The sequence below is a fragment of the Thalassophryne amazonica genome, chromosome 16 (genome assembly GCF_902500255.1).
Source record: "Thalassophryne amazonica chromosome 16, fThaAma1.1, whole genome shotgun sequence".
NCBI lineage: Eukaryota > Metazoa > Chordata > Actinopteri > Batrachoidiformes > Batrachoididae > Thalassophryne > Thalassophryne amazonica.
Genome location: NC_047118.1, coordinates 80,952,703 through 80,978,125, shown reverse-complemented (window position 1 = coordinate 80,978,125; position 25,423 = coordinate 80,952,703). Strand labels below are relative to the sequence as shown.

General features: G+C 41.7%; 1 protein-coding gene across 2 annotated transcripts in view; it reads left to right on the top strand.

Annotated features, from left to right (window-relative positions):
• The window catches only part of pigq (phosphatidylinositol glycan anchor biosynthesis, class Q), a 43,567-nt gene extending 21,448 nt beyond the window's left edge, over positions 1–22,119 (top strand). For both annotated transcript variants that reach the window (XM_034190622.1, XM_034190621.1), the window contains exons 10-14: positions 170–281; positions 394–474; positions 6,953–7,067; positions 9,026–9,087; positions 21,146–22,119. In XM_034190622.1, the coding sequence (XP_034046513.1) occupies positions 170–281; positions 394–474; positions 6,953–7,067; positions 9,026–9,087; positions 21,146–21,298 (523 nt within the window). In that variant the 3' untranslated portion in view covers positions 21,299–22,119. The remainder of the gene's footprint in view (positions 1–169; positions 282–393; positions 475–6,952; positions 7,068–9,025; positions 9,088–21,145) is intronic.
• Positions 22,120–25,423: the final 3,304 nt, after the last annotated feature.

Sequence of the window (25,423 nt, the reverse complement as noted above, 5' to 3'; positions counted from 1 at the left end):
CGACCATCACCTCTCCACCTGTTTTAGTAAAGGTTTTATATCTGGATCTCCTGGCAGACAGGAGCCCACTCTGCTGTTACAGGATTGTTGATTCTTGTGAGCCTCTCTGAAACACTCATGGGTGTTGTCTCATTTTTCATGAGCAGACTCACCTCTGTGTTTGTCTCAGGCTGTACTGTCTGAAGATCTATGGGCTCTCCTCTCTCTGGAGGCTCTTCAGAGGGAAAAAGTGGAATGTTCTTAGGCAGAGGGTGGACTCCTGTTCCTATGACTTGGACCAGGTAACACACACACACACACACTCTGCTATGCCAGTATTTGCTGCTGTCAGCACTGCTGTGTTCTGTAGAACTGTAACAAATTTACACACACGATGTGTTTGTTGGACTTCAGCTCTTCATTGGGATGCTGCTCTTCACCATCCTGCTGTTTCTGCTGCCAACCACAGCGCTGTACTACCTCGTCTTCACGCTGGTGAGAAACACATTTAAAATCAAATGAAACCATTAAGATGTTCTTGTACAGTGGTGCTCGAATGTTTGTGAACCCTTGAGCTGTTACACATCTGAATTTTGTAATGACGTCAAATAAAAAAACTAGCGTGAAAAAAACTAGTGTGTTGCCTGTGGGAATCCACGGGCTCTAGATTGGGTCGTGTTTATAACCTAGGTAGCTGATTTTTTCAAGGGTGGTAATAAATTATGCAAAGTTTCTATAATGAGTTGGAATGGCGTGTGAGTCCAGAATATTATTAGAACCTCAGATCTCAACATTTTTTAATGTTAATTTACTGTCTTAATGTATTTATAAATTGTTTAGGTTCTTGTTACCATATACACACTATTATTATTAGCATTATTATTACCATTATCATTATTGTTATTATTATTATTTATTATTACTTCTATTTTGCCATTTGATTTTTTTAATGGACCACAATGGACATAAGTGTTTTCACTTTCGTGTGTCATCCATGTATTTTTAGCGTACTTACAGTTATATTATGTACTTATGTTGAACTTAGTAAATAAAATCACACACACACACACACACAAAATTTTAATATATAGATGATTTACTGCCCCCTGCTGGAATGGCGTGTGAGTCCAGAATGTAATTATCAACATCCATTGTTCAGTGTTGTTAGCTAATATCCGTCATTTCTCCAAAAATAGTAGTCCTATCAATGTTTTGTTTTGGCAGCATTCATCCTTGATCCAAAATACATAAGCATATCAAACGGCAAAAGTCAGCTCTCCACATTTTGTCCTTGATTGAAGTTATACACGCCCACAGAACTTTTTGTCTTTTCTGCATTCTGCTGCAAGCAGAAGCTTTTGTTGTTACACACCCACAAACAGAGAAGACATCAAACGCACTACACTTCTCACTCATGGTAACAGCAACATGACACTTAACTAAACTAATTAAACCAATTAAACTACAAAAACACAATAAATCAATAACATTAACAACACTGTTAAAACTAACATAAACCACAATGACATTTTAAACCCCAAAACCCTGAACTCCCACAGTGCATTGCAGCACAACGTCCATTATTCACTGTTGTTAATATTGCCAATTTCTCCAAAAATATTAGTCCTTTCAACTTTCTGTTTTTGCAGTGTTCATCCTTGACCCAAAATACATCAGCATACCAAATGGCAAATGTCAGTTCTCCCCAGTTTCTCCGTGATCAAAGCCATACACACACACAAGCATGCACGGTCAAATGCACGCATACATGCACACAGAGGCCACTTGGCTATTAATATATAAATATTCAGGCTTCTTTCTGTTCAAATTTCTAAAATGATGCCCTTTAAAATCACAGTGAAGACACGAGATAAATAAAAAAAAAAAATAAATGTCAGTATGATGGTGTTCATTAGTGTATACACCCTTAAATATAACGCAATCAAATCATCACTTTTGCAGACAGTTTTTTTTTTTTTTTTTTTTAGACAATGAGGGGTGAACACATGAACATTTTCAAGTCACAGAATATGTCTTTATCTTCATTTACATTAGTCTTTAAAGAATATGAACAGTATGGTAGTGCACACTGAATCTGTCTGGAGGAAGCATTTCTCCAAAACTGAGTGACTGTGCAAGAAGGGGACTAGTGAGAGAAGCCACCAAGACACCTATAACAACTCTGTAGGAGTTCTCAGTTACTGTGGCTCTGATTTCAGATATTCATTGTTTTGCAGTTGTGAATCTTGCGCCGTTTGGTGGTCCGTGACTCACGCGAAAGGTCTATTTCAGGAGAGTTCCGGTGTCCGGAGCTCAGCACTCACAGTGTAAACACATCTGTGAAGTATGGACAGTAAGACTCAGCAGAAGTCCATCACCAGTGCTACAGTGTATAATCCTCATAATCGCCCGTGAACTCACTAAATTAACGCCATCCACATCCTCGCTTTGCCATTGTTTACATGCGCTGTGAGACAGCGGAACTCTGCTGGCACCGTGGTGCATTCTGGGAAGCGCAGGCGGCCACCAGGGGCATCGTGGAAAATGATGAAACACCGAATAGTGCATTGTGTAGCTTTAGTCTTTTGCTGAGATTGATGGATTGATGGAGATTGACCTTTATCTATTTTTCAAGGTCACAGAGCAAAAAACAAAAACACAGTACTCAGATTAACTTTCCATAGGTTGGGTGCTGGAACACCAAATTTGCACCACTTATTGACTACTTGGAGGTTGTGGATGAGTTTGAGTTTTGTATGAGTATGAGCTTTTTCAAGGTTTCCATTCAGCCACACATCCATCACAGCTATTCATGGGATGCATATGTGGACCTTATTCTGAAGAAAGAAAAATTATCAATCACTGAGCGTTGGGGGGCACCAGGCCTTTAGCACAGTATCCCAGTTTGTTATTGTTGTGTGGTAGATATTTGCTTTTTTGTTTTTTAATCAGGGCTTGACTGTTCATCAATTCATCATCAATTTTATTTATATAGCGCCAAATCACAACAAACAGTTGCCCCAAGGCGCTTTATATTGTAAGGCAAGGCCATACAATAATTACGTAAAAACCCCAACGGTCAAAACGACCCCCTGTGAGCAAGCACTTGGCGACAGTGGGAAGGAAAAACTCCCTTTTAACAGGAAGAAACCTCCAGCAGAACCAGGCTCAGGGAGGGGCAGTCTTCTGCTGGGACTGGTTGGGGCTGAGGGAGAGAACCAAGAAAAAGACATGCTGTGGAGGGGAGCAGAGATCAATCACTAATGATTAAATGCAGAGTGGTGCATACAGAGCAAAAAGAGAAAGAAACAGTCCATCATGGGAACCCCCCAGCAGTCTAAGTCTATAGCAGCATAACTAAGGGATGGTTCAGGGTCACCTGATCCAGCCCTAACTATAAGCTTTAGCAAAAAGGAAAGTTTTAAGCCTAATCTTAAAAGTAGAGAGGGTGTCTGTCTCCCTGATCCGAATTGGGAGCTGGTTCCACAGGAGAGGAGCCTGAAAGCTGAAGGCTCTGCCTCCCATTCTACTCTTACAAACCCTAGGAACTACAAGTAAGCCTGCAGTCTGAAAGCGACGCACTCTATTGGGGTGATATGGTACTATGAGGTCCCTAAGATAAGATGGGACCTGATTATTCAAAACCTTATAAGTAAGAAGAAGAATTTTAAATTCTATTCTAGAATTAACAGGAAGCCAATGAAGAGAGGCCAATATGGGTGAGATATGCTCTCTCCTTCTAGTCCCCGTTAGTACTCTAGCTGCAGCATTTTGAATTAACTGAAGGCTTTTCAGGGAACTTTTAGGACAACCTGATAATAATGAATTACAGTAGTCCAGCCTAGAGGAAATAAATGCATGAATTAGTTTTTCAGCATCACTCTGAGACAAGACCTTTCTAATTTTAGAGATATTGCGTAAATGCAAAAAAGCAGTCCTACATATTTGTTTAATATGCGCTTTGAATGACATATCCTGATCAAAAATGACTCCAAGATTTCTCACAGCATTACTAGAGGTCAGGGTAATGCCATCCAGAGTAAGGATCTGGTTAGACACCATGTTTCTAAGATTTGTGGGGCCAAGTACAATAACTTCAGTTTTATCTGAGTTTAAAAGCAGGAAATTAGAGGTCATCCATGTCTTTATGTCTGTAAGACAATCCTGCAGTTTAGCTAATTGGTGTGTGTCCTCTGGCTTCATGGATAGATAAAGCTGGGTATCATCTGCGTAACAATGAAAATTTAAGCAATGCCGTCTAATAATACTGCCTAAGGGAAGCATGTATAAAGTGAATAAAATTGGTCCTAGCACAGAACCTTGTGGAACTCCATAATTAACCTTAGTCTGTGAAGAAGATTCCCCATTTACATGAACAAATTGTAATCTATTAGATAAATATGATTCAAACCACCGCAGCGCAGTGCCTTTAATACCTATGGCATGCTCTAATCTCTGTAATAAAATTTTATGGTCAACAGTATCAAAAGCTGCACTGAGGTCTAACAGAACAAGCACAGAGATGAGTCCACTGTCTGAGGCCATAAGAAGATCATTTGTAACCTTCACTAATGCTGTTTCTGTACTATGATGAATTCTAAAACCTGACTGAAACTCTTCAAATAGACCATTCCTCTGCAGATGATCAGTTAGCTGTTTTACAACTACCCTTTCAAGAATTTTTGAGAGAAAAGGAAGGTTGGAGATTGGCCTATAATTATCTAAGATAGCTGGGTCAAGTGATGGCTTTTTAAGTAATGGTTTAATTACTGCCACCTTAAAAGCCTGTGGTACATAGCCAACTAATAAAGATAGATTGATCATATTTAAGATCGAAGCATTAAATAATGGTAGGGCTTCCTTGAGCAGCCTGGTAGGAATGGGGTCTAATAGACATGTTGATGGTTTGGATGAAGTAACTAATGAAAATAACTCAGACAGAACAATCTGAGAGAAAGAGTCTAACCAAATACCGGCATCACTGAAAGCAGCCAAAGATAACGATACGTCTTTGGGATGGTTATGAGTAATTTTTTCTCTAATAGTTAAAATTTTATTAGCAAAGAAAGTCATGAAGTCATTACTAGTTAAACTTAAAGGAATACTCTGCTCAATAGAGCTCTGACTCTTTGTCAGCCTGGCTACAGTGCTGAAAAGAAACCTGGGGTTGTTCTTATTTTCTTCAATTAGTGATGAGTAGAAAGATGTCCTAGCTTTACGGAGGGCTTTTTTATAGAGCAACAGACTCTTTTTCCAGGCTAAGTGAAGATCTTCTAAATTAGTGAGACGCCATTTCCTCTCCAACTTACGGGTTATCTGCTTTAAGCTGCGAGTTTGTGAGTTATACCACGGAGTCAGGCACTTCTGATTTAAAGCTCTCTTTTTCAGAGGAGCTACAGCATCCAAAGCTGTCTTCAATGAGGATGTAAAACTATTGACGAGATACTCTATCTCACTTACAGAGTTTAGGTAGCTACTCTGCACTGTGTTGGTATATGGCATTAGAGAACATAAAGAAGGAATCATATCCTTAAACCTAGTTACAGCGCTTTCTGAAAGACTTCTAGTGTAATGAAACTTATTCCCCACTGCTGGGTAGTCCATCAGAGTAAATGTAAATGTTATTAAGAAATGATAAGACAGAAGGGAGTTTTCAGTGAATACTGTTAAGTCTTCAATTTCCATACCATAAGTCAGAACAAGATCTAAGATATGATTAAAGTGGTGGGTGGACTCATTTACATTTTGAGCAAAGCCAATTGAGTCTAATAATAGATTAAATGCAGTGTTGAGGCTGTCATTCTCAGCATCTGTGTGGATGTTAAAATCGCCCACTATAATTATCTTATCTGAGCTAAGCACTAAGTCAGACAAAAGGTCTGAAAATTCACAGAGAAACTCACAGTAACGACCAGGAGGACGATAGATAACAACAAATAAAACTGGTTTTTGGGACTTCCAATTTGGATGGACAAGACTAAGAGTCAAGCTTTCAAATGAATTAAAGCTCTGTCTGGGTTTTTGATTAATTAATAAGCTGGAATGGAAGATTGCTGCTAACCCTCCGCCTCGGCCCGTGCTACGAGCATTCTGGCAGTTAGTGTGACTCGGGGGTGTTGACTCATTTAAACTAACATATTCATCCTGCTGTAACCAGTTTTCTGTAAGGCAGAATAAATCAATATCTTGATCAATTATTATATAATTTACCAACAGGGACTTAGAAGAGAGAGACCTAATGTTTAATAGACCACATTTAACTGTTTTAGTCTGTGGTGCAGTTGAAGGTGCTATATTATTTTTTCTTTTTGAGTTTTTATGCTTAAATAGATTTTTGCTGGTTATTGGTGGTCTGGGAGCAGGCACCGTCTCTACGTGGATGGGGTAATGAGGGGATGGCAGGGGGAGAGAAGCTGCAGAGAGGTGTGTAAGACTACAACTCTGCTTCCTGGTCCCAACCCTGGATAGTCACGGTTTGGAGGATTTAAGAAAATTGGCCAGATTTCTAGAAATGAGAGCTGCTCCATCCAAAGTGGGATGGATGCCGTCTCTCCTAACAAGACCAGGTTTTCCCCAGAAGCTTTGCCAATTATCTATGCCCACCTCATTTTTTGGACACCACTCAGACAGCCAGCAATTCAAGGAGAACATGCGGCTAAACATGTCACTCCCGGTCCGATTGGGGAGGGGCCCAGAGAAAACTACAGAGTCCGACATTGTTTTTGCAAAGTTACACACCGATTCAATGTTAATTTTAGTGACCTCCGATTGGCGTAACCGGGTGTCATTACTGTCGACGTGAATTACAATCTTACCAAATTTACGCTTAGACATTGGGTGGCTATTATTTTAAATAATTAAATCTTTCCATATAATGGTTTAAAGAAGTAGAATCCTGCTTTACTACACCTGAATCTGACCCACCTTTTTAAAGTTTTGATTCTGAGACGTGTAATATGTTTGTTTTGTGTAGTTGCGACTTGTGGTGGTGGTGATCCAGGGTGTGATTAACCTCAGTGTGGATTTCATCAACTCCTTTCCTCTCTTCTCCGTTGGTATCCGCATCTGTCGGCCCTACAGACTGGCAGGTACATGATCTTCATCATTCATCTGTTTTATTGGCGGTGCAATTTAAAAAAAAAAAATCTGTGTGGGGAAAAAGAATGAAGTACAGTGTTACAAAAATTAATTCAGCTCTTTAAAATGACCAGACTGTAAAATGTAGAATACCTAGAGTTTCCTCTGAGAGCTCGTGCCTTCCAAGAGTCCTCTGTTGACATGCTCCTTTTATTGCTGTCTTTGTCATTGTGAGAGGGTTATTACTTTAAGCTCTTTTCTAAACGTTTTAGGATCTTTCACCCTGATCACTAATCTTTGAATTTAACCTTTGTTACCTTTGGTCCTGATCATCAAACTTTGATTTTGATTTCTAACCACTGATCCTGATCAAGTCTTCCAAAAGGTCTTCCAAAAGGTCAAAAATCTGAATTACTGATCCTGATCACTCATCTTTAATTGTGATCACTGGTCCTTGTTGGTTGAACCTCGTCAATGAGGTTATGTATTTTTGTTGTCTGCCTTATCTGTGTGTGATCCTCTAATCAGGATCAGTGGGCAGATTTTGACCTTTAAACCTGACTGTTGAACTAATCAGCAATCCTGACTGCATCAGGGACCAAAGGGAGATGGATGTCTAGCCCTCCTCCAAATTTCATTGAAAATAGTTCATCCTTTTAAGATACTAGAGTTAAAAAATCATAGGCAACAGCCAGACTTTGATCCAGATCCACAAGCAAAATTGAAGCAGCTCTTCCTTAACTCAAAGCTTTCCTTTCCAACAAGCTTTATTGAAAGTAGCTCATGGTGTTTTGAGATATCCTGCTGACAGACAGCAAAGAAAACATTGGGAAATAAGGTTGGTACCCACTGTTTGAAACTAACACGACTGTGACCTTGTTTCATGCTGAAGAAAGAATAATAATAATAAAAAAATTATCCTACAGAAATAAAAGGGGAAAATATCTACATCTCTTATTCTTGTAAAGAAACTCAGTCCTTGTTTATTAATGTGTCAATATTTCTTAAATTTGGAAAACTAATTCATGCCTCATGAGCAAATATGAAAGCAACAATGACAAAGATCAGTTTTGGAAGGTTTCCTCATCACCATAAAAGTAAAAACTTGAGGATCATACGTTTGTGCCAGTGCTCCTCTTTGTTTGTTTTTTTCCTCTGGTGCTTAATAATCTCTGTGGGCATGTTATAGTTGGCCCCAAAATTACCCCTACAGGGTCAAATTTTTGGGATTAAAATTTACAACCCCCCATACTGCCAAAATATGTCTGCGTCTTCACTCAGAAAGAGTGTGTGTGTGTGTGTGTGGGGGGGGGGGGCAGAAAGGTCAAGGTCACTGAGACAAAGGTCCCCAAGTGCAGACTTATAATATCTTATGTTGCTCTAATATTGGTTTTGACCCCATTGCCAGTAAAGTTTGCTTGTTACCATACCAACTTTATTTATAAAGCACCTTAAAACAGCCACCGCTGACACAAGGTGCTGTACACTACAAACATATTAACAGATTAAGATAGAACAACAAAGCTAAAATGATCAAATTAAGTCTTGTTGGTATCAAAAGCCAGAGGAAAAAAAGATGAGGTTTTTAAACAAACTTTAAAAATAACCAATGAAGGTGCCTCCCTAACACCCAGAGCCAAGCCAGTCCACAGTTTAGGAGCAGTGACAGGAAAAGCCCTGTCCCCCGTGAGCTTTCGTTTTGACCTTGGCACTTAAAGGAATATGGTCTCTACCTAGTCAGTCTCTCAGCCGACCCGAGAGACTGACTAGGTATATCAGGATGAAGAAGCCCAGAGAGGTACGACAGAGCACAAGAGAGACATGGAGAGACATAAAAACAAACATAAGAATTTTAAAATGAACCCTAAAATATACCGGCAACCAGTATATTATTTACCAAGTGTTATATTTTGTGCATGTTTTCCATCATTGATTTAAATATCTTGTGATTGAGTCATTTACTTTGCAGAAGGAGTGAAGTTTCGGGTGCTATGTGACGAGCCTGGACCAGCCCTTCACCTACTGATGGAGGTCAGGAGGTCATAATTGCTGTATATGTAAAGTTGTCTTCAAGCAGAAAGAACCCTGAAGTCCTTCCAGTGGCCAAACCACAGCAAACATTGTCATGTTAAACAATGACACTTCTGAAATCATATTTTTGATTTGTTGACTGTTTACTGCAGTCACAGTTGAAAATATCGTGTTGTTACCGGAAGCATGGTGACTTTGAAATGCCCACTTAGGCCTTGAATAGAAAAATGTATGAATTTGATGTATATTTTCATCTCTATTTATTCAGTGGTCACTATGAGGAAGCCTTTACTTTTCGCTGGTTATGGAAAATGTAGTATCTTATGTTCTTTTTTTATGGTTTTAAAAGAATGTAGGTTTAGGTGATTTCATCATACATTTTATTATTTCAGTAGTCATCACCTTGATTTGGCAACTCTACCCCTCACAGTGAGAGCACGCGTGCGGCACAATAGCTCTTTCATCGTTGCAAACAAGTCATATTATACACCGATCATCAAGCTAATAGAGGTCTTACAGACACATTTTTGTTCTAATCTAATGTCAGTTGAAGTGGAAACAAGCCCCCACACTATCCGACGGGCGTGTCATGCACACTGCAGGTGGGTTCAGGGGGCGTGCCTCCCAGAGCAAACAGGAGTTCAGACGTGAGGTTCACATCATTACTCTCATTGGATGTCTCCTCTGTCTTCAGATGACCCGGAGGCTGTTCTGAATCATCACCCTAAAGGATGGTCAATTTAGCCTTTTTTAGTTCAAAAAGAGGATGAAGTGTTCCAGAGAGTAACTCGGACCGTCCTTTGAGGAAGTCTTTGTATGACTGACTCATTGTTATGTGTCGGGCGCAGCCCGGAGAACCGACCAGCGTTTGAAGGACCCAGTATAAAATAAGCAGAGCACGGTACAAAGGATAACAGAGTTTACTGAACATAACAGTGCTGTGAAAAATATAAACGTGCGCGGTCTGGCGTGGTGGATTGCGGTGCGCTCCCAGCAGCGCTAACGGTCCGGAGCCAGAACTGGTTCGGACCCAAGGACCCCGCCGACACCCCCCAGGTGGCCGCGACAAACCGAGTCTGTGAAAGAAGGAATCATTATGTGAGTCCACACTCAACACACAGAGAGAACGCTCAAAGGTGTACAAACAGCAAACACTTCCTGGCTTAATTACTAATCAGCTTCCCACCCTGCAGGCATGGAACATCCAGTTCACAAACTCACTGCAGCGGAAGCTGATTTAAACGACCAACATACAGCTCAATATAATAAGGTGTGAGGGACACATTTACTGACTGTATAAATGTTAGTCACAAAATCTAACGTACCTCAGGAAGTGTGCTGACGAGCGTGAGACCTCACCCTCTCCTCTTTCACAGACCATGCATCAAACCTGGACGTTCTCTGCATCCACTGATGATGAGATGGCTCCCGAGACGACAATCTCACCCGTCTGGTCACAAGGTCGAGTCTCTGGCAAATACACACTGTGTACTCCAGTCTTAAATGCCACCATGTTCCAATCCATGTAGATGCACCACAGCTGTGAGTCCTGACGAGCCGCAGGTGATCAGGGTGAGGTCCTGATAAACTCAGCTACACAGCCACTCAGTCCCAAATGCAAGCCACCTGGAAGGAAAAACAAAAGACAGAAACAAAAAGGCAGCCAGGCCCCCCAGCCATACAACAGTACCCCACCCTCACGGGAAGCCTCCCGGCGACCACACAAACCTGGCCCAGGAGAAACACCCCCCTCCAGGGACCATGGCTGGAAACCGTATCCGCATTCATCTTCCAACAGAATCCTCATCTACAGAACGGTAGGTGTCTTCTCCTCTGGCTGCATCTTTGCCCTTGTTTCTATCAGTCAGTTAGCACAGGTGTGGCCAGGAGTTCTTGAACCTGTGCGGTCAGCCTTTGTCCAACCATGTTCACAGTCTGATTAGTCATAAAACAAAAAAGACAAACGCAAACAACCAAAACACCCCCCCCTCCCCAGAGGCCCGTTCCATCAAACCCCGGGAAGGGGAGAAAAGAAAAACAACCCAAACTTAAGTTTGCAAATAAAACTGCTAACACCCCCCCGCCCCCCCCCCCCCAACGACATGTAGGGACCAACACCCCCCAGAGGACATCCCGCCAGCTCCAGGAGTAATAACCACAGCCGAGGTCCCTCTGGGATCCAACGTCACCCACGGGGACTCCCAGCGCCTCCCAGAGGACCATTCCATCAACCCCAGGAGACGCCTCCCCTCATGACCAACGGACCCAGCCCTGGCCGTCTATGGCTAGATGGACCCACAGCCCTTTCCCCCCCAGAGGACACCACAGTCAAACCCTGAGGGCGGAAACTGGGGGGAAAAACAAAAAGAGAAAAAAAAACATACAAACAAAACAACCCCAACCCCACCCCCTTGGCGCAGTGGAAACTGGAAGCACGTCCAGTGTCACCAACCGTGACTATACCCCAGAAGCCAACCGGGAGGAGTGGAACAGCGGTTATGGCAGACAGCACAAAACGGCGCCACTCCTCCGACTTCTAAACCAGCCACTAGCTGCGGGTATATCCCACTGCCCCAAACCTCAGCCACGCCGATGGCAGACGGCTCAAAGGTGTGCTGAAGCCGGAGGTGGAACAGGGAAACAACAAACAAAAACATCCCCCCCCCCCCCCCCGGGTGCAGAGGTTACCTGGGAAACGCCCAGCATAACCAAACTGCACCACTCCAGCAACGCAGACACTACGGCTCACACGGCTGGAGTCAGAGGAGAAGAGAGGGCATAACAAAAGACAAAACAAAAAAAAAGAAAAAACAACCCAAATACCCCCCCATGACCCCCCAGGGGACCGTCCCATCAAACCCCGGGAGGCGAAACCGAAAGAAACAAAAAGAAAGACCAACAGACTAACACAAAGTTGCTTGGGTCCTTTTTTTTTCCAGACAGACTGCAGGGTCACAACCCCAGACCCTAATAGTGAAAAACAAAAAATAAAATCCCACACAAAAACCAACTCAAAAAACACCCACACAAAATGAACTAACACAAAACAAATGAGTGATTTATACCGTCAAGCTCAAACAAATGGAACACACCTGTTCCAACTTAAGAGCTTGACGGTAATGTGACTCAGTCACCAACAGAGGGAGCCAGAGTGCTAAAAATAAAAAACCCCCTTTGGTGACAGAAAATAATTCATGCTGCTTTTCCTGTGAGCAGCACACAACCAAAAATGTGATTCAACTAAATAACACCGGAGCTGACAACAGACGCAGTAGCTATCATTACCCGGGGAAACGGGGCTACGACTGTAACACAGGAAGCACAGCGACCCGTGCCACAGAGCTCCGCCGTGCGCGTGCACCCATTACAGACACACTCTTGCAGCTCCCGTTTAAACCTCTTATCCGGTCGGAGCGTGACGCGAAGCCGTCGCCAGTCACACGACCCTCCACCACGACCCTCGGATAAGGCACACACAGGAACACGGCTGCATGAGCGCTCAAATCAGTATTCAGTAATGGGTTCTCCAACGCGCACCATCCGGGCGGAGAGCACCCGCAACTGATCCGGATAACTTCTGAACGTCTGCTGCCGCCTTCCCGGCACGTTACCGTCTCTGCTACCGCTGGGTCCGTGATGTTTGGCCAGAGACTACTGTTATGTGTCGGACGCAGCCCGGAGAACCGACCAGCGTTTGAAGGACCCAGTATAAAATAAGCAGAGCACGGTACAAAGGATAACAGAGTTTAATGAACATAACAGTGCTGTGAAAAATATAAACGTGCGCGGTCTGGCGTGGTGGATTGCGGTGCGCTCCCAGCAGCGCTAACGGTCCGGAGCCAGAACTGGTTCGGACCCAAGGACCCCGCCGACACCCCCCAGGTGGCCGCGACAAACCGAGTCTGTGAAAGAAGGAATCATTATGTGAGTCCACACTCAACACACAGAGAGAACGCTCAAAGGTGTACAAACAGCAAACACTTCCTGGCTTAATTACTAATCAGCTTCCCACCCTGCAGGCATGGAACATCCAGTTCACAAACTCACTGCAGCGGAAGCTGATTTAAACGACCAACATACAGCTCAATATAATAAGGTGTGAGGGACACCACATTTACTGACTGTATAAATGTTAGTCACAAAATCTAACGTACCTCAGGAAGTGTGCTGACGAGCGTGAGACCTCACCCTCTCCTCTTTCACAGACCATGCATCAAACCTGGACGTTCTCTGCATCCACTGATGATGAGATGGCTCCCGAGACGACGATCTCACCCGTCTGGTCACAAGGTCGAGTCTCTGGCAAATACACACTGTGTACTCCAGTCTTCAATCAATCAATCAATCAATTTTTTTATATAGCGCCAAATCACAACAAACAGTTGCCCCAAGGCGCTTTATATTGTAAGGCAAGGCCATACAATAATTATGTAAAACCCCAACGGTCAAAACGACCCCCTGTGAGCAAGCACTTGGCTACAGTGGGAAGGAAAAACTCCCTTTTAACAGGAAGAAACCTCCAGCAGAACCAGGCTCAGGGAGGGGCAGTCTTCTGCTGGGACTGGTTGGGGCTGAGGGAGAGAACCAGGAAAAAGACATGCTGTGGAGGGGAGCAGAGATCGATCACTAATGATTAAATGCAGAGTGGTGCATACAGAGCAAAAAGAGAAAGAAACAGTGCATCATGGGAACCCCCCAGCAGTCTACGTCTATAGCAGCATAACTAAGGGATGGTTCAGGGTCACCTGATCCAGCCCTAACTATAAGCTTTAGCAAAAAGGAAAGTTTTAAGCCTAATCTTAAAAGTAGAGAGGGTGTCTGTCTCCCTGATCTGAATTGGGAGCTGGTTCCACAGGAGAGGAGCCTGAAAGCTGAAGGCTCTGCCTCCCATTCTACTCTTACAAACCCTAGGAACTACAAGTAAGCCTGCAGTCTGAGAGCGAAGCGCTCTATTGGGGTGATATGGTACTACGAGGTCCCTAAGATAAGATGGGACCTGATTATTCAAAACCTTATAAGTAAGAAGAAGAATTTTAAATTCTATTCTAGAATTAACAGGAAGCCAATGAAGAGAGGCCAATATGGGTGAGATATGCTCTCTCCTTCTAGTCCCTGTCAGTACTCTAGCTGCAGCATTTTGAATTAACTGAAGGCTTTTTAGGGAACTTTTAGGACAACCTGATAATAATGAATTACAATAGTCCAGCCTAGAGGAAATAAATGCATGAATTAGTTTTTCAGCATCACTCTGAGACAAGACCTTTCTGATTTTAGAGATATTGCGTAAATGCAAAAAAGCAGTCCTACATATTTGTTTAATATGTGCTTTGAATGACATATCCTGATCAAAAATGACTCCAAGATTTCTCACAGTATTACTAGAGGTCAGGGTAATGCCATCCACAGTAAGGATCTGGTTAGACACCATGTTTCTAAGATTTGTGGGGCCAAGTACAATAACTTCAGTTTTATCTGAGTTTAAAAGCAGGAAATTAGAGGTCATCCATGTCTTTATGTCTGTAAGACAATCCTGCAGTTTAGCTAATTGGTGTGTGTCCTCTGGCTTCATGGATAGATAAAGCTGGGTATCATCTGCGTAACAATGAAAATTTAAGCAATACCGTCTAATAATACTGCCTAAGGGAAGCATGTATAAAGTGAATAAAATTGGTCCTAGCACAGAACCTTGTGGAACTCCATAATTAACTTTAGTCTGTGAAGAAGATTCCCCATTTACATGAACAAATTGTAATCTATTAGACAAATATGATTCAAACCACCGCAGCGCAGTGCCTTTAATACCTATGGCATGCTCTAATCTCTGTAATAAAATTTTATGGTCAACAGTATCAAAAGCAGCACTGAGGTCTAACAGAACAAGCACAGAGATGAGTCCACTGTCCGAGGCCATAAGAAGATCATTTGTAACCTTCACTAATGCTGTTTCTGTACTATGATGAATTCTAAAACCTGACTGAAACTCTTCAAATAGACCATTCCTCTGCAGATGATCAGTTAGCTGTTTTACAACTACCCTTTCAAGAATTTTTGAGAGAAAAGGAAGGTTGGAGATTGGCCTATAATTAGCTAAGATAGCTGGGTCAAGTAATGGCTTTTTAAGTAATGGTTTAATTACTGCCACCTTAAAAGCCTGTGGTACATAGCCAACTAACAAAGATAGATTGATCATATTTAAGATCGAAGCATTAAATAATGGTAGGGCTTCCTTGAGCAGCCTGGTAGGAATGGGGTCTAATAAACATGTTGATGGTTTGGATGAAGTAACTAATGAAAATAACTCAGACAGAACAATCGGAGAGAAAGAGTCTAACCAAATACCGGCATCACTGAAAGCAGCCAAAGATAACGATACGTCTTTGGGATGGTTATGAGTAATTTTTTCTCTAATAGTTAAAATTTTGTTAGCAAAGAAAGTCATGAAGTCATTACTAGTTAAAGTTAATGGAATACTCAGCTCAATAGAGCTCTGACTCTTTGTCAGCCTGGCTACAGTGCTGAAAAGAAACCTGGGGTTGTTCTTATTTTCTTCAATTAGTGATGAGTAGAAAGATGTCCTAGCTTTACGGAGGGCTTTTTTATAGAGCAACAGACTCTTTTTCCAGGCTAAGTGAAGATCTTCTAAATTAGTGAGACGCCATTTCCTCTCCAACTTACGGGTTATCTGCTTTAAGCTACGAGTTTGTGAGTTATACCACGGAGTCAGGCACTTCTGATTTAAAGCTCTCTTTTTTAGAGGAGCTACAGCATCCAAAGTTGTCTTCAATGAGGATGTAAAACTATTGACGAGGTACTCTATCTCACTTAGAGAGTTTAGGTAGCTACTCTGCACTGTGTTGGTATATGGCATTAGAGAACATAAAGAAGGAATCATATCCTTAAACCTAGTTACAGCGCTTTCTGAAAGACTTCTAGTGTAATGAAACTTATTCCCCACTGCTGGGTAGTCCATCAGAGTAAATGTAAATGTTATTAAGAAATGATCAGACAGAAGGGAGTTTTCAGGGAATACTGTTAAGTCTTCTATTTCCATACCATAAGTCAGAACAAGATCTAAGATATGATTAAAGTGGTGGGTGGACTCATTTACTTTTTCAGCAAAGCCAATAGAGTCTAATAATAGATTAAATGCAGTGTTGAGGCTGTCATTCTCAGCATCTGTGTGGATGTTAAAATCGCCCACTATAATTATCTTATCTGAGCTAAGCACTAAGTCAGACAAATGCCACCATGTTCCAATCCATGTAGATGCACCACAACTGTGAGTCCTGACGAGCCGCAGGTGATCAGGGTGAGGTCCTGATAAACTCAGCTACACAGCCACTCAGTCCCAAATGCAAGCCACCTGGAAGGAAAAACAAAAGACAGAAACAAAAAGGCAGCCAGGCCCCCCAGCCATACAACACTCACTTTCTTTACTGTGACTGATTGGATACTGAGGCTGATCCATAAGCCTGATCACCACAACATCTCAGTTCATGCCAAGTCAAGCACTGGTGCTGCGACTCACCACATCCACAACACCACGGAACCTTCTTGGGTCCTAGATGGCAACCACCAAGGCAGACAACTGGTCCATTCTCACATGTCTAAAATACACATATCTGCTGCTGCCAGGTGAAACATGGGCGTCCCCTTGGCCTTCTCCAGTTACTGGGATCCTCAACACTCAGGCATCTGCGTGCTGGATCATTCAGAGAGAAGCACACCATGTGGTCAAAATGTCAAAGCTGATGATATTGTTGGGAAGGTGTCGTGACACGGACCCACAACAGGGGGGCGTTAATGAACGGACAATGGATAAGCCAAAAGTAACAATTTAATGTTGTGAATCGCACAACGAAGTACAGACAATAACAGTAATGTGGATTGTCAGTTATACACAAGGTGATGTGTGGGCAGGCTCGAAGATAGAAGACGCCTGGCGAGAGAAGAGCCGGATCCCACACAGCTTCCACCACCAACGGATCTGAAGAACACCGGAGCCGCCAAGCCCTGTGCCCCAGGTGGCCACTGTCTTCAGCAGTCAGACCCGGTACTGCTGGCAGAAAACAGAAACAGTTAATGGTGGGTGTGTGAATACACACCCAGCAATCGTGTAAAGCTTAGTTCCTCTGGGAGGGAGAACCTCCACCTCCACACCCAGAATCACCCGTGCAGCTCCTGTCAGTCACTCTCCCTGGAAGGAGTGTGAGGCGAAGACGTCGCAAATCACACTATCCGCCAATCCAGTTACAGACTGAGTCCACAGGATACACGGCTGCACACAGAACAATGTTCAAACACTCAGAAAATCACAGCAGAGAACAATTACCTGGAACGGTAGCTGATTTCTCGGCGAGGAGGTGGAGTTGCAGTCCGGCTTATATGGTGATGAGTTGAACGAGTAACAGCTGGTGCTGATAAGTGACAGCTGTCACTCCCAGCGGCTCCAACGTCCTCTCGTGCTTGAAGCCCGCACTCCAAGCAGGGCGCCATCTGGTGGTAGTGGGCCAGCAGTACCTCCTCTTCAGCGGCCCACACAACAGATCTCTCATGATGCAAGTGATACAGCTCATCTTAGCCTCTGTAACTAACCGCTTGTTTGACAAAAAGTCATTCCAGCGGTACCCAAGGATCCTTTAAAGAGACCTAGTACCAAAGATATTTAGTTATCGCTTTAGGTAGTTTGACCCTCAAGGCTTGGACCTTCATTCTCCTGCAGAGGTATCGGTATTGCCAAACACCTCTGACTCCATAAGATCTTTCCAGGCATCTCTCGATCTCAAAGGATTTGAACTTATGTTCAACTCCTTCACCACATACAGATATACTTCTGATGGCTGAGTCCAGGTAACCATGGAAAGCCTGACTCTTGGTCTTAATCCAGGACGATGGCAAAGACAAAGAAGACAAGATAAATATAATCCAAGTATTGTGTTGTGTTATTTTTCAGATATCCCAACTAAAAATAGGTAGGCATCAACTAATCTGAAGGCAAGTGACCAGAATTGACACTCATATAATGTAAGAGAGATTTTTCATTGGTAGAATACTATTTAAGCTATCAACTCGTAGCTTAAAGCAGATAACCCGTAAGTTGGAGAGGAAATGGCGTCTCACTAATTTAGAAGATCTTCACTTAGCCTGGAAAAAGAGTCTGTTGCTCTATAAAAAAGCCCTCCGTAAAGCTAGGACATCTTTCTACTCATCACTAATTGAAGAAAATAAGAACAACCCCAGGTTTCTTTTCAGCACTGTAGCCAGGCTGACAAAGAGTCAGAGCTCTATTGAGCTGAGTATTCCATTATCTTTAACTAGTAATGAGTTCATGACTTTCTTTGCTAACAAAATTTTAACTATTAGAGAAAAAATTACTCATAACCATCCCAAAGACGTATCGTTATCTTTGGCTGCTTTCAGTGATGCCGGTATTTGGTTAGACTCTTTCTCTCCGATTGTTCTGTCTGAGTTATTTTCATTAGTTACTTCATCCAAACCATCAACATGTTTATTAGACCCCATTCCTACCAGGCTGCTCAAGGAAGCCCTACCATTATTTAATGCTTCGATCTTAAATATGATCAATCTATCTTTGTTAGTTGGCTATGTACCACAGGCTTTTAAGGTGGCAGTAATTAAACCATTACTTAAAAAGCCATCACTTGACCCAGCTATCTTAGCTAATTATAGGCCAATCTCCAACCTTCCTTTTCTCTCAAAAATTCTTGAAAGGGTAGTTGTAAAACAGCTAACTGATCATCTGCAGAGGAATGGTCTATTTGAAGAGTTTCAGTCAGGTTTTAGAATTCATCATAGTACAGAAACAGCATTAGTGAAGGTTACAAATGATCTTCTTATGGCCTCGGACAGTGGACTCATCTCTGTGCTTGTTCTGTTAGACCTCAGTGCTGCTTTTGATACTGTTGACCATAAAATTTTATTACAGAGATTAGAGCATGCCATAGGTATTAAAGGCACTGCGCTGCGGTGGTTTGAATCATATTTGTCTAATAGATTACAATTTGTTCATGTAAATGGGGAATCTTCTTCACAGACTAAAGTTAATTATGGAGTTCCACAAGGTTCTGTGCTAGGAACAATTTTATTCACTTTATATATGCTTCCCTTAGGCAGTATTATTAGACGGTATTGCTTAAATTTTCATTGTTACGCAGATGATACCCAGCTTTATCTATCCATGAAGCCAGAGGACACACACCAATTAGCTAAACTGCAGGATTGTCTTACAGACATAAAGACATGGATGACCTCTAATTTCCTGCTTTTAAACTCAGATAAAACTGAAGTTATTGTACTTGGCCCCACAAATCTTAGAAACATGGTGTCTAACCAGATCCTTACTCTGGATGGCATTACCCTGACCTCTAGTAATACTGTGAGAAATCTTGGAGTCATTTTTGATCAGGATATGTCATTCAAAGCGCATATTAAACAAATATGTAGGACTGCTTTTTTGCATTTACGCAATATCTCTAAAATCAGAAAGGTCTTGTCTCAGAGTGATGCTGAAAAACTAATTCATGCATTTATTTCCTCTAGGCTGGACTATTGTAATTCATTATTATCAGGTTGTCCTAAAAGTTCCCTAAAAAGCCTTCAGTTAATTCAAAATGCTGCAGCTAGAGTGCTGACGGGGACTAGAAGGAGAGAGCATATCTCACCCATATTGGCCTCTCTTCATTGGCTTCCTGTTAATTCTAGAATAGAATTTAAAATTCTTCTTCTTACTTATAAGGTTTTGAATAATCAGGTCCCATCTTATCTTAGGGACCTCGTAGTACCATATCACCCCAATAGAGCGCTTCGCTCTCAGACTGCAGGCTTACTTGTAGTTCCTAGGGTTTGTAAGAGTAGAATGGGAGGCAGAGCCTTCAGCTTTCAGGCTCCTCTCCTGTGGAACCAGCTCCCAATTCAGATCAGGGAGACAGACACCCTCTCTACTTTTAAGATTAGGCTTAAAACTTTCCTTTTTGCTAAAGCTTATAGTTAGGGCTGGATCAGGTGACCCTGAACCATCCCTTAGTTATGCTGCTATAGACGTAGACTGCTGGGGGGTTCCCATGATGCACTGTTTCTTTCTCTTTTTGCTCTGTATGCACCACTCTGCATTTAATCATTAGTGATCGATCTCTGCTCCTCTCCACAGCATGTCTTTTTCCTGGTTCTCTCCCTCAGCCCCAACCAGTCCCAGCAGAAGACTGCCCCTCCCTGAGCCTGGTTCTGCTGGAGGTTTCTTCCTGTTAAAAGGGAGTTTTTCCTTCCCACTGTAGCCAAGTGCTTGCTCACAGGGGGTCGTTTTGACCGTTGGGGTTTTACATCATTATTGTATGGCCTTGCCTTACAATATAAAGCGCCTTGGGGCAACTGTTTGTTGTGATTTGGCGCTATATAAAAAAAAAATTGATTGATTGATTGATAGAATACCAGCGCTGTCAGCTTCGGAGCCTTATTTCACCCTCTTTGTGGTGAGCACTCCACTGTACTGTAATTCTCTCTTGTGAAGGTTACTTCAGACTAGTTTCTTGATCTGTGTTTCTTCTCTTGGACACGGACATCCTTCCTACAAGAAGCTAATGGAGTCTCTGGACTGCAGACCAGTTTCTGGTGGGCTAAACTGGTTTTATGGGCCCAGCCGTCACCCCGTCCATCTCCCTTTCTTCCAAGAGCACTGTTGGTGCAGCTAAATCCAGTTGATTGAATGTTTTGTTTTGATGGCGTAGCCAGATGATGTATCTTGCTCTGAGTGCAGTCTTTGAAGCTGAATCCAAGATATTTTTCCTCTTCCCTCTTCTTTGTACAGAATATAATGTAATGTAAGTCATCGTAATATTTAAATTCATTTTTGGCCTGTGGGCCTACACTCACTCATTTTCGGCTCTTGGCCTGCAGAGACAGTGTGAAGGTTAATTATGTTTCATTACATGGTATAAGTTTAATTTTCACTCCAGTGTATATTAATGATGTTAATATTTGCTTTTATTTCTTGTTTTTTTTTACTTTGCTTTGTCTCTCACGGCTTCTCCGCGCCCTTCCTCAGATAAACCCACTGAAGTGCAGCACAGTGGTGCAGACCTACCACATCCCGACCTACAGTTGCTACCCCAAACACTCGTGGACCGCCCTGATCAAAAAGCTGTTTGTTGGGGAGCTGGTTTACCCCTGGAGGCACAAAACCACCAAGACCGACTGAAAGACATCAGCCAACAATGTGAGACTAGAGACGCCAGGACACGGGTCTGATGAAGGGAAAAGAAAAAGGCATAAATTGGTTTTAGTTTTGCTGAGTTGTCTGTTGGAAGTGAGTTTTATCTTGTTAAAGCTGTAAAAACATCCATTTTCTCAGTGACTCAAAATTAAATTGCAAAAATTACGTTTAAACTTGAAAAACAGCAGTTAATCCTGTCCCTGTGTTTCATAAAAATATGAAATTGTTTTATTTTTATCATGTCGATGGAAACAAGTAACACACACATACGTAAATGCCCTGCGTGGACTGTAGCCTTTTAAATATAAATGTCATAATTTGGTATGCGTGCACATTCCTGGAGCGTCCAGCAAGTGGCAGTGTTCACCAGGTGGCAGCACAGCACGACATATTGTCATATGAAATCCAGAACATTGTTCAAAACGTTAGTCTTTCAAGCTTTTGAAAATGTTTTGAAATGTTCTGAAGCAGTGTTTCCAGTTTGCCATCGCGAACTAGCAGTACTGATGAAACGTTTTGACATGTCCCCAGCCACACATTCTATCTATTCTTTACTTATGGTTCGAACTTCCTGTTCAGTTGTTTATTTCTTCTCATATTTTCCCAGTGTAGCGCGCATGACTTTTCTCCCCACGGTTGTTAAATTAACTTAACTGACACTGGTGTAAAGGGTGTAGCACACGTCCGTGTAATATTATGCAGGCAAAACAAAGTTGTGTTTATGATGAGTTACTAATATGTACTTTTTGGTTCTGTTTCTGTCTCACAAATGAGCCATTGTTCTTGATGATAATTACATCTTACTTTTATATTCATATATACATATATATATATATATATATATATATATATATATATATATATACACACACACACACACACCTTGCATTGGAAGGAAGTTGATTACTTTTTGGTGTCAATGTTAATCAAGGATTATTAATATAATATTATTATTTTAAATGTCTCCTTTTTTTATTTTTATGTTATTTGTATGCTGAAAAAGCAGCATCCCTGCCTCCACTTCAGCTCTGTTAAGAGATGATAAACTGAAGGCTGTTAGGTCTTGGCAGAAATATAAGCTTTGTTTGTGCCCGCTAGTTACTCACTGTTTATTAATTTGTCTATTGATTAACTTATTTTGTGCACTCTAATCAATAATTGCAATACAGTAGTAGATCTGATTTTTAGACACTGGACCTGGTTGCCACTATATTTTGAGAGGTGTTGCCACTTCATTTTAATATGAATTTTCTTTATTTGTTGGATAGTTTTTGGAAATGATCTTTTTTTTTTTTAACCCTAAATGCAAAGCATTAAATTTTGTGCAGAAGGGTGGAGCTATTGGCAGTCTGATTTGTTGCATTTTGTATTGTTAACGTTGCAAGAGTGTGCATTTTTTGGCATGTAGAGAGCTTTGGACCGTGTTTGAGGGTTATTTCAAGTCACCAATTCAGAAGAAAGATGCACATGTAGTGACCTCATGAACAAATCCCAGTTTTAGGACAGTAGCGCTAACCATTTATGAAATACAGCACATCAAAATGGTGATACATATATTGACAAATGTCTTCTTTTTTGTCCATCTTCAAACTTCCATTAATTTACTGCTTTTCCTGGTATAAATGTTTCATTTTATGCATAAGGTTAACTTTTGCCATGGAATCAATATACAGGTGCTGGTTATATAATTAGAATATCATGAAAAAGTTGATTTATTTCAGTAATTCCATTCAAAAAGTGAAACTTGTATATTATATTCATTCATTACAAACAGACTGATATATTTCAAATGTTTATTTCTTTTAATTTTGATGATTATAACTGACAACTAATGAAAATCCCAAATTCAGTATCTCAGAAAATTAGAGTATTACTTCAGACCAATACAAAAAAATTATTTCTAGAAATGTTGGCCAACTGAAAAGTATGAACATGAAAAGTATGAGCATGTACAGCACTCAATATGTAATGCAATGTGGTGTGGCATGGTCAGTCTGTGGCACTGCTCAGGTGGTATAAGAGCCCAGGTTGCTCTGATAGTGGCCTTCAGCTCTTCTGCATTGTTGGGTCTGGCGTGTCACATCTTCCTCTTCACAATACCCCATAGATTTTCTACGGGGTTAAGGTCAGGCGAGTTTGCTGGCCAATTAAGAACAGGGATACCATGGTCCTTAGACCAGGTACTGGTACCTTTGGCACTGTGTGCAGGTGCCAAATCCTGTTGGAAAATGAAATCTGCATCTCCATAAAGTTGATCAGCAGCAGGAAGCATGAAGTGCTCTACAACTTCCTGGTAGACGGCTGCATTGACCTTGGACCTCAGAAAACAGTGGATCAACACCAGTAGATGACATGTCACCCCAAACCATCACTGACTGTGGAAACTTTACACTGGGCCTCAAGCAATGTGGATTCTGTGCCTCTCCTCTCTTCCTCCAGACTCTGGGACCTTGATTTCCAAAGGAAATGAAACATTTACTTTCATCAGAGAACATAACTTTGGACCACTCAGCAGCAGTCCAGTCCTTTTTGTCTTTAACCCAGGCAAGACGTCAGGTGTCTTCCCCATGATTGTGTAGCCTACAGCAGTGATTTTCAACCTTTTTTGAGCCGCGGCACCCTTTTTGTATTTACAAAATCCTGCGGCACACCACCAACCAAAATAATATTATAATGCTATTACCTCTGGTTTTGCGCAGAACCCAATTATCGCAATAGAAAATCGATACAGAAAACATTGCATTTCGAAAATCCTCAAGCATTTTGCGCTCTGATCTCAAGTAGGGCTGTCACGATTACGAATTTCTGGAGACGATTAATTGTCAGACAAATAATTGCGATTGACGAATATATTGTCTATTTTTTTTTTCTTTTCTTTCCCTTCTTTATATTCTACTATTGTAGTATAATTACACAACTCTGGAAGAACGTTTGGCTTCTGTGAGTGGAGAAACTGGGAATGGTGCAACATTTTTATTTTTATCTTCATTTTACATACAGTCCCAACTTTTTCTGATTTGTGGTTGTTTCTGTTGCATTTCTGAAATAGTTTCTCCTCATCAGTCACGTTTTGTGCTTAAACACTGCATTAAGCTCAAGATTGAACAAATAAATACCTTTGGAAAATAACAGCTGTTAAAGTTCAGAGTTCTCACCTGCTTTTTGTGATCTGTGCATCTGAACATTGTTTTTTTTGTGTGTATCTCAGTTCATTCATATATTCTCATTTTTTAAATATGTTTTTAAAGATATTTGACCATTTATTTCATCTCATGATCTCATAAATTCAGCATACGACGCGCACATGGTGTGAACAGGACGGTAACGGCAGAATCACACCTTTAGAGAAAGTTCAGAGAGAAGTAAAGGCAGCTTCATGTTTCCGTTTTGTTAACGTTCACTTGGGTTAAAATCCTCTCTGCTCCGCGCTCGCTGCGCACTGAACGTGTCGCGCCTGCATTCAGGAATCTCACTCACCCACCCCCTCCCCTCCCTCACCCACCCCCTCCCTCGCAGTCTGCAGCCTGTTAACTCCGCGCGCGCGCACACACAGGCACTGACACACACACCAACAGCTCCGCATTTTAGACGGCTTTTGAAGGAGACGGCACTGTTTTAATCAGCCGTCAGCCTCCTTGTTATTGTCCCGCCTTAAGACGAGAGCGAGGCTGCAGCACGCGAGGCTGAGTCGTTTTATGCTTTATGGATAAAATAAATAATTCATGGTAATCGCGAATATGAAAAATACCCACGGCACCCCTGACGATCGATCACGGCACCCCGGTTGAGAATCACTGGCCTACAGAACTAGACTGAGAGACCAGTTAAAGAACTTTGCAGGTGTTTTGAGTTTATTTGATGAGAGTGTGACACCAGGTGTCTTCAATATTGCACCTTTTCACAATATTCTAATTTTCTGAGATACTGTTTTGTTGTCAGTTATAATCATCAAAATTAAAAGAAATAAACATTTGAAATATATCAGTCTGTGTGGAATGAATGTATACATTATACAAGTTTCACGTTTTGAATGGAATTACTGAAACAAATCAACTTTTTCATGATATTCTAATTATATGACCAAACTTTCTTTGCAGAAGAACAGCGCCA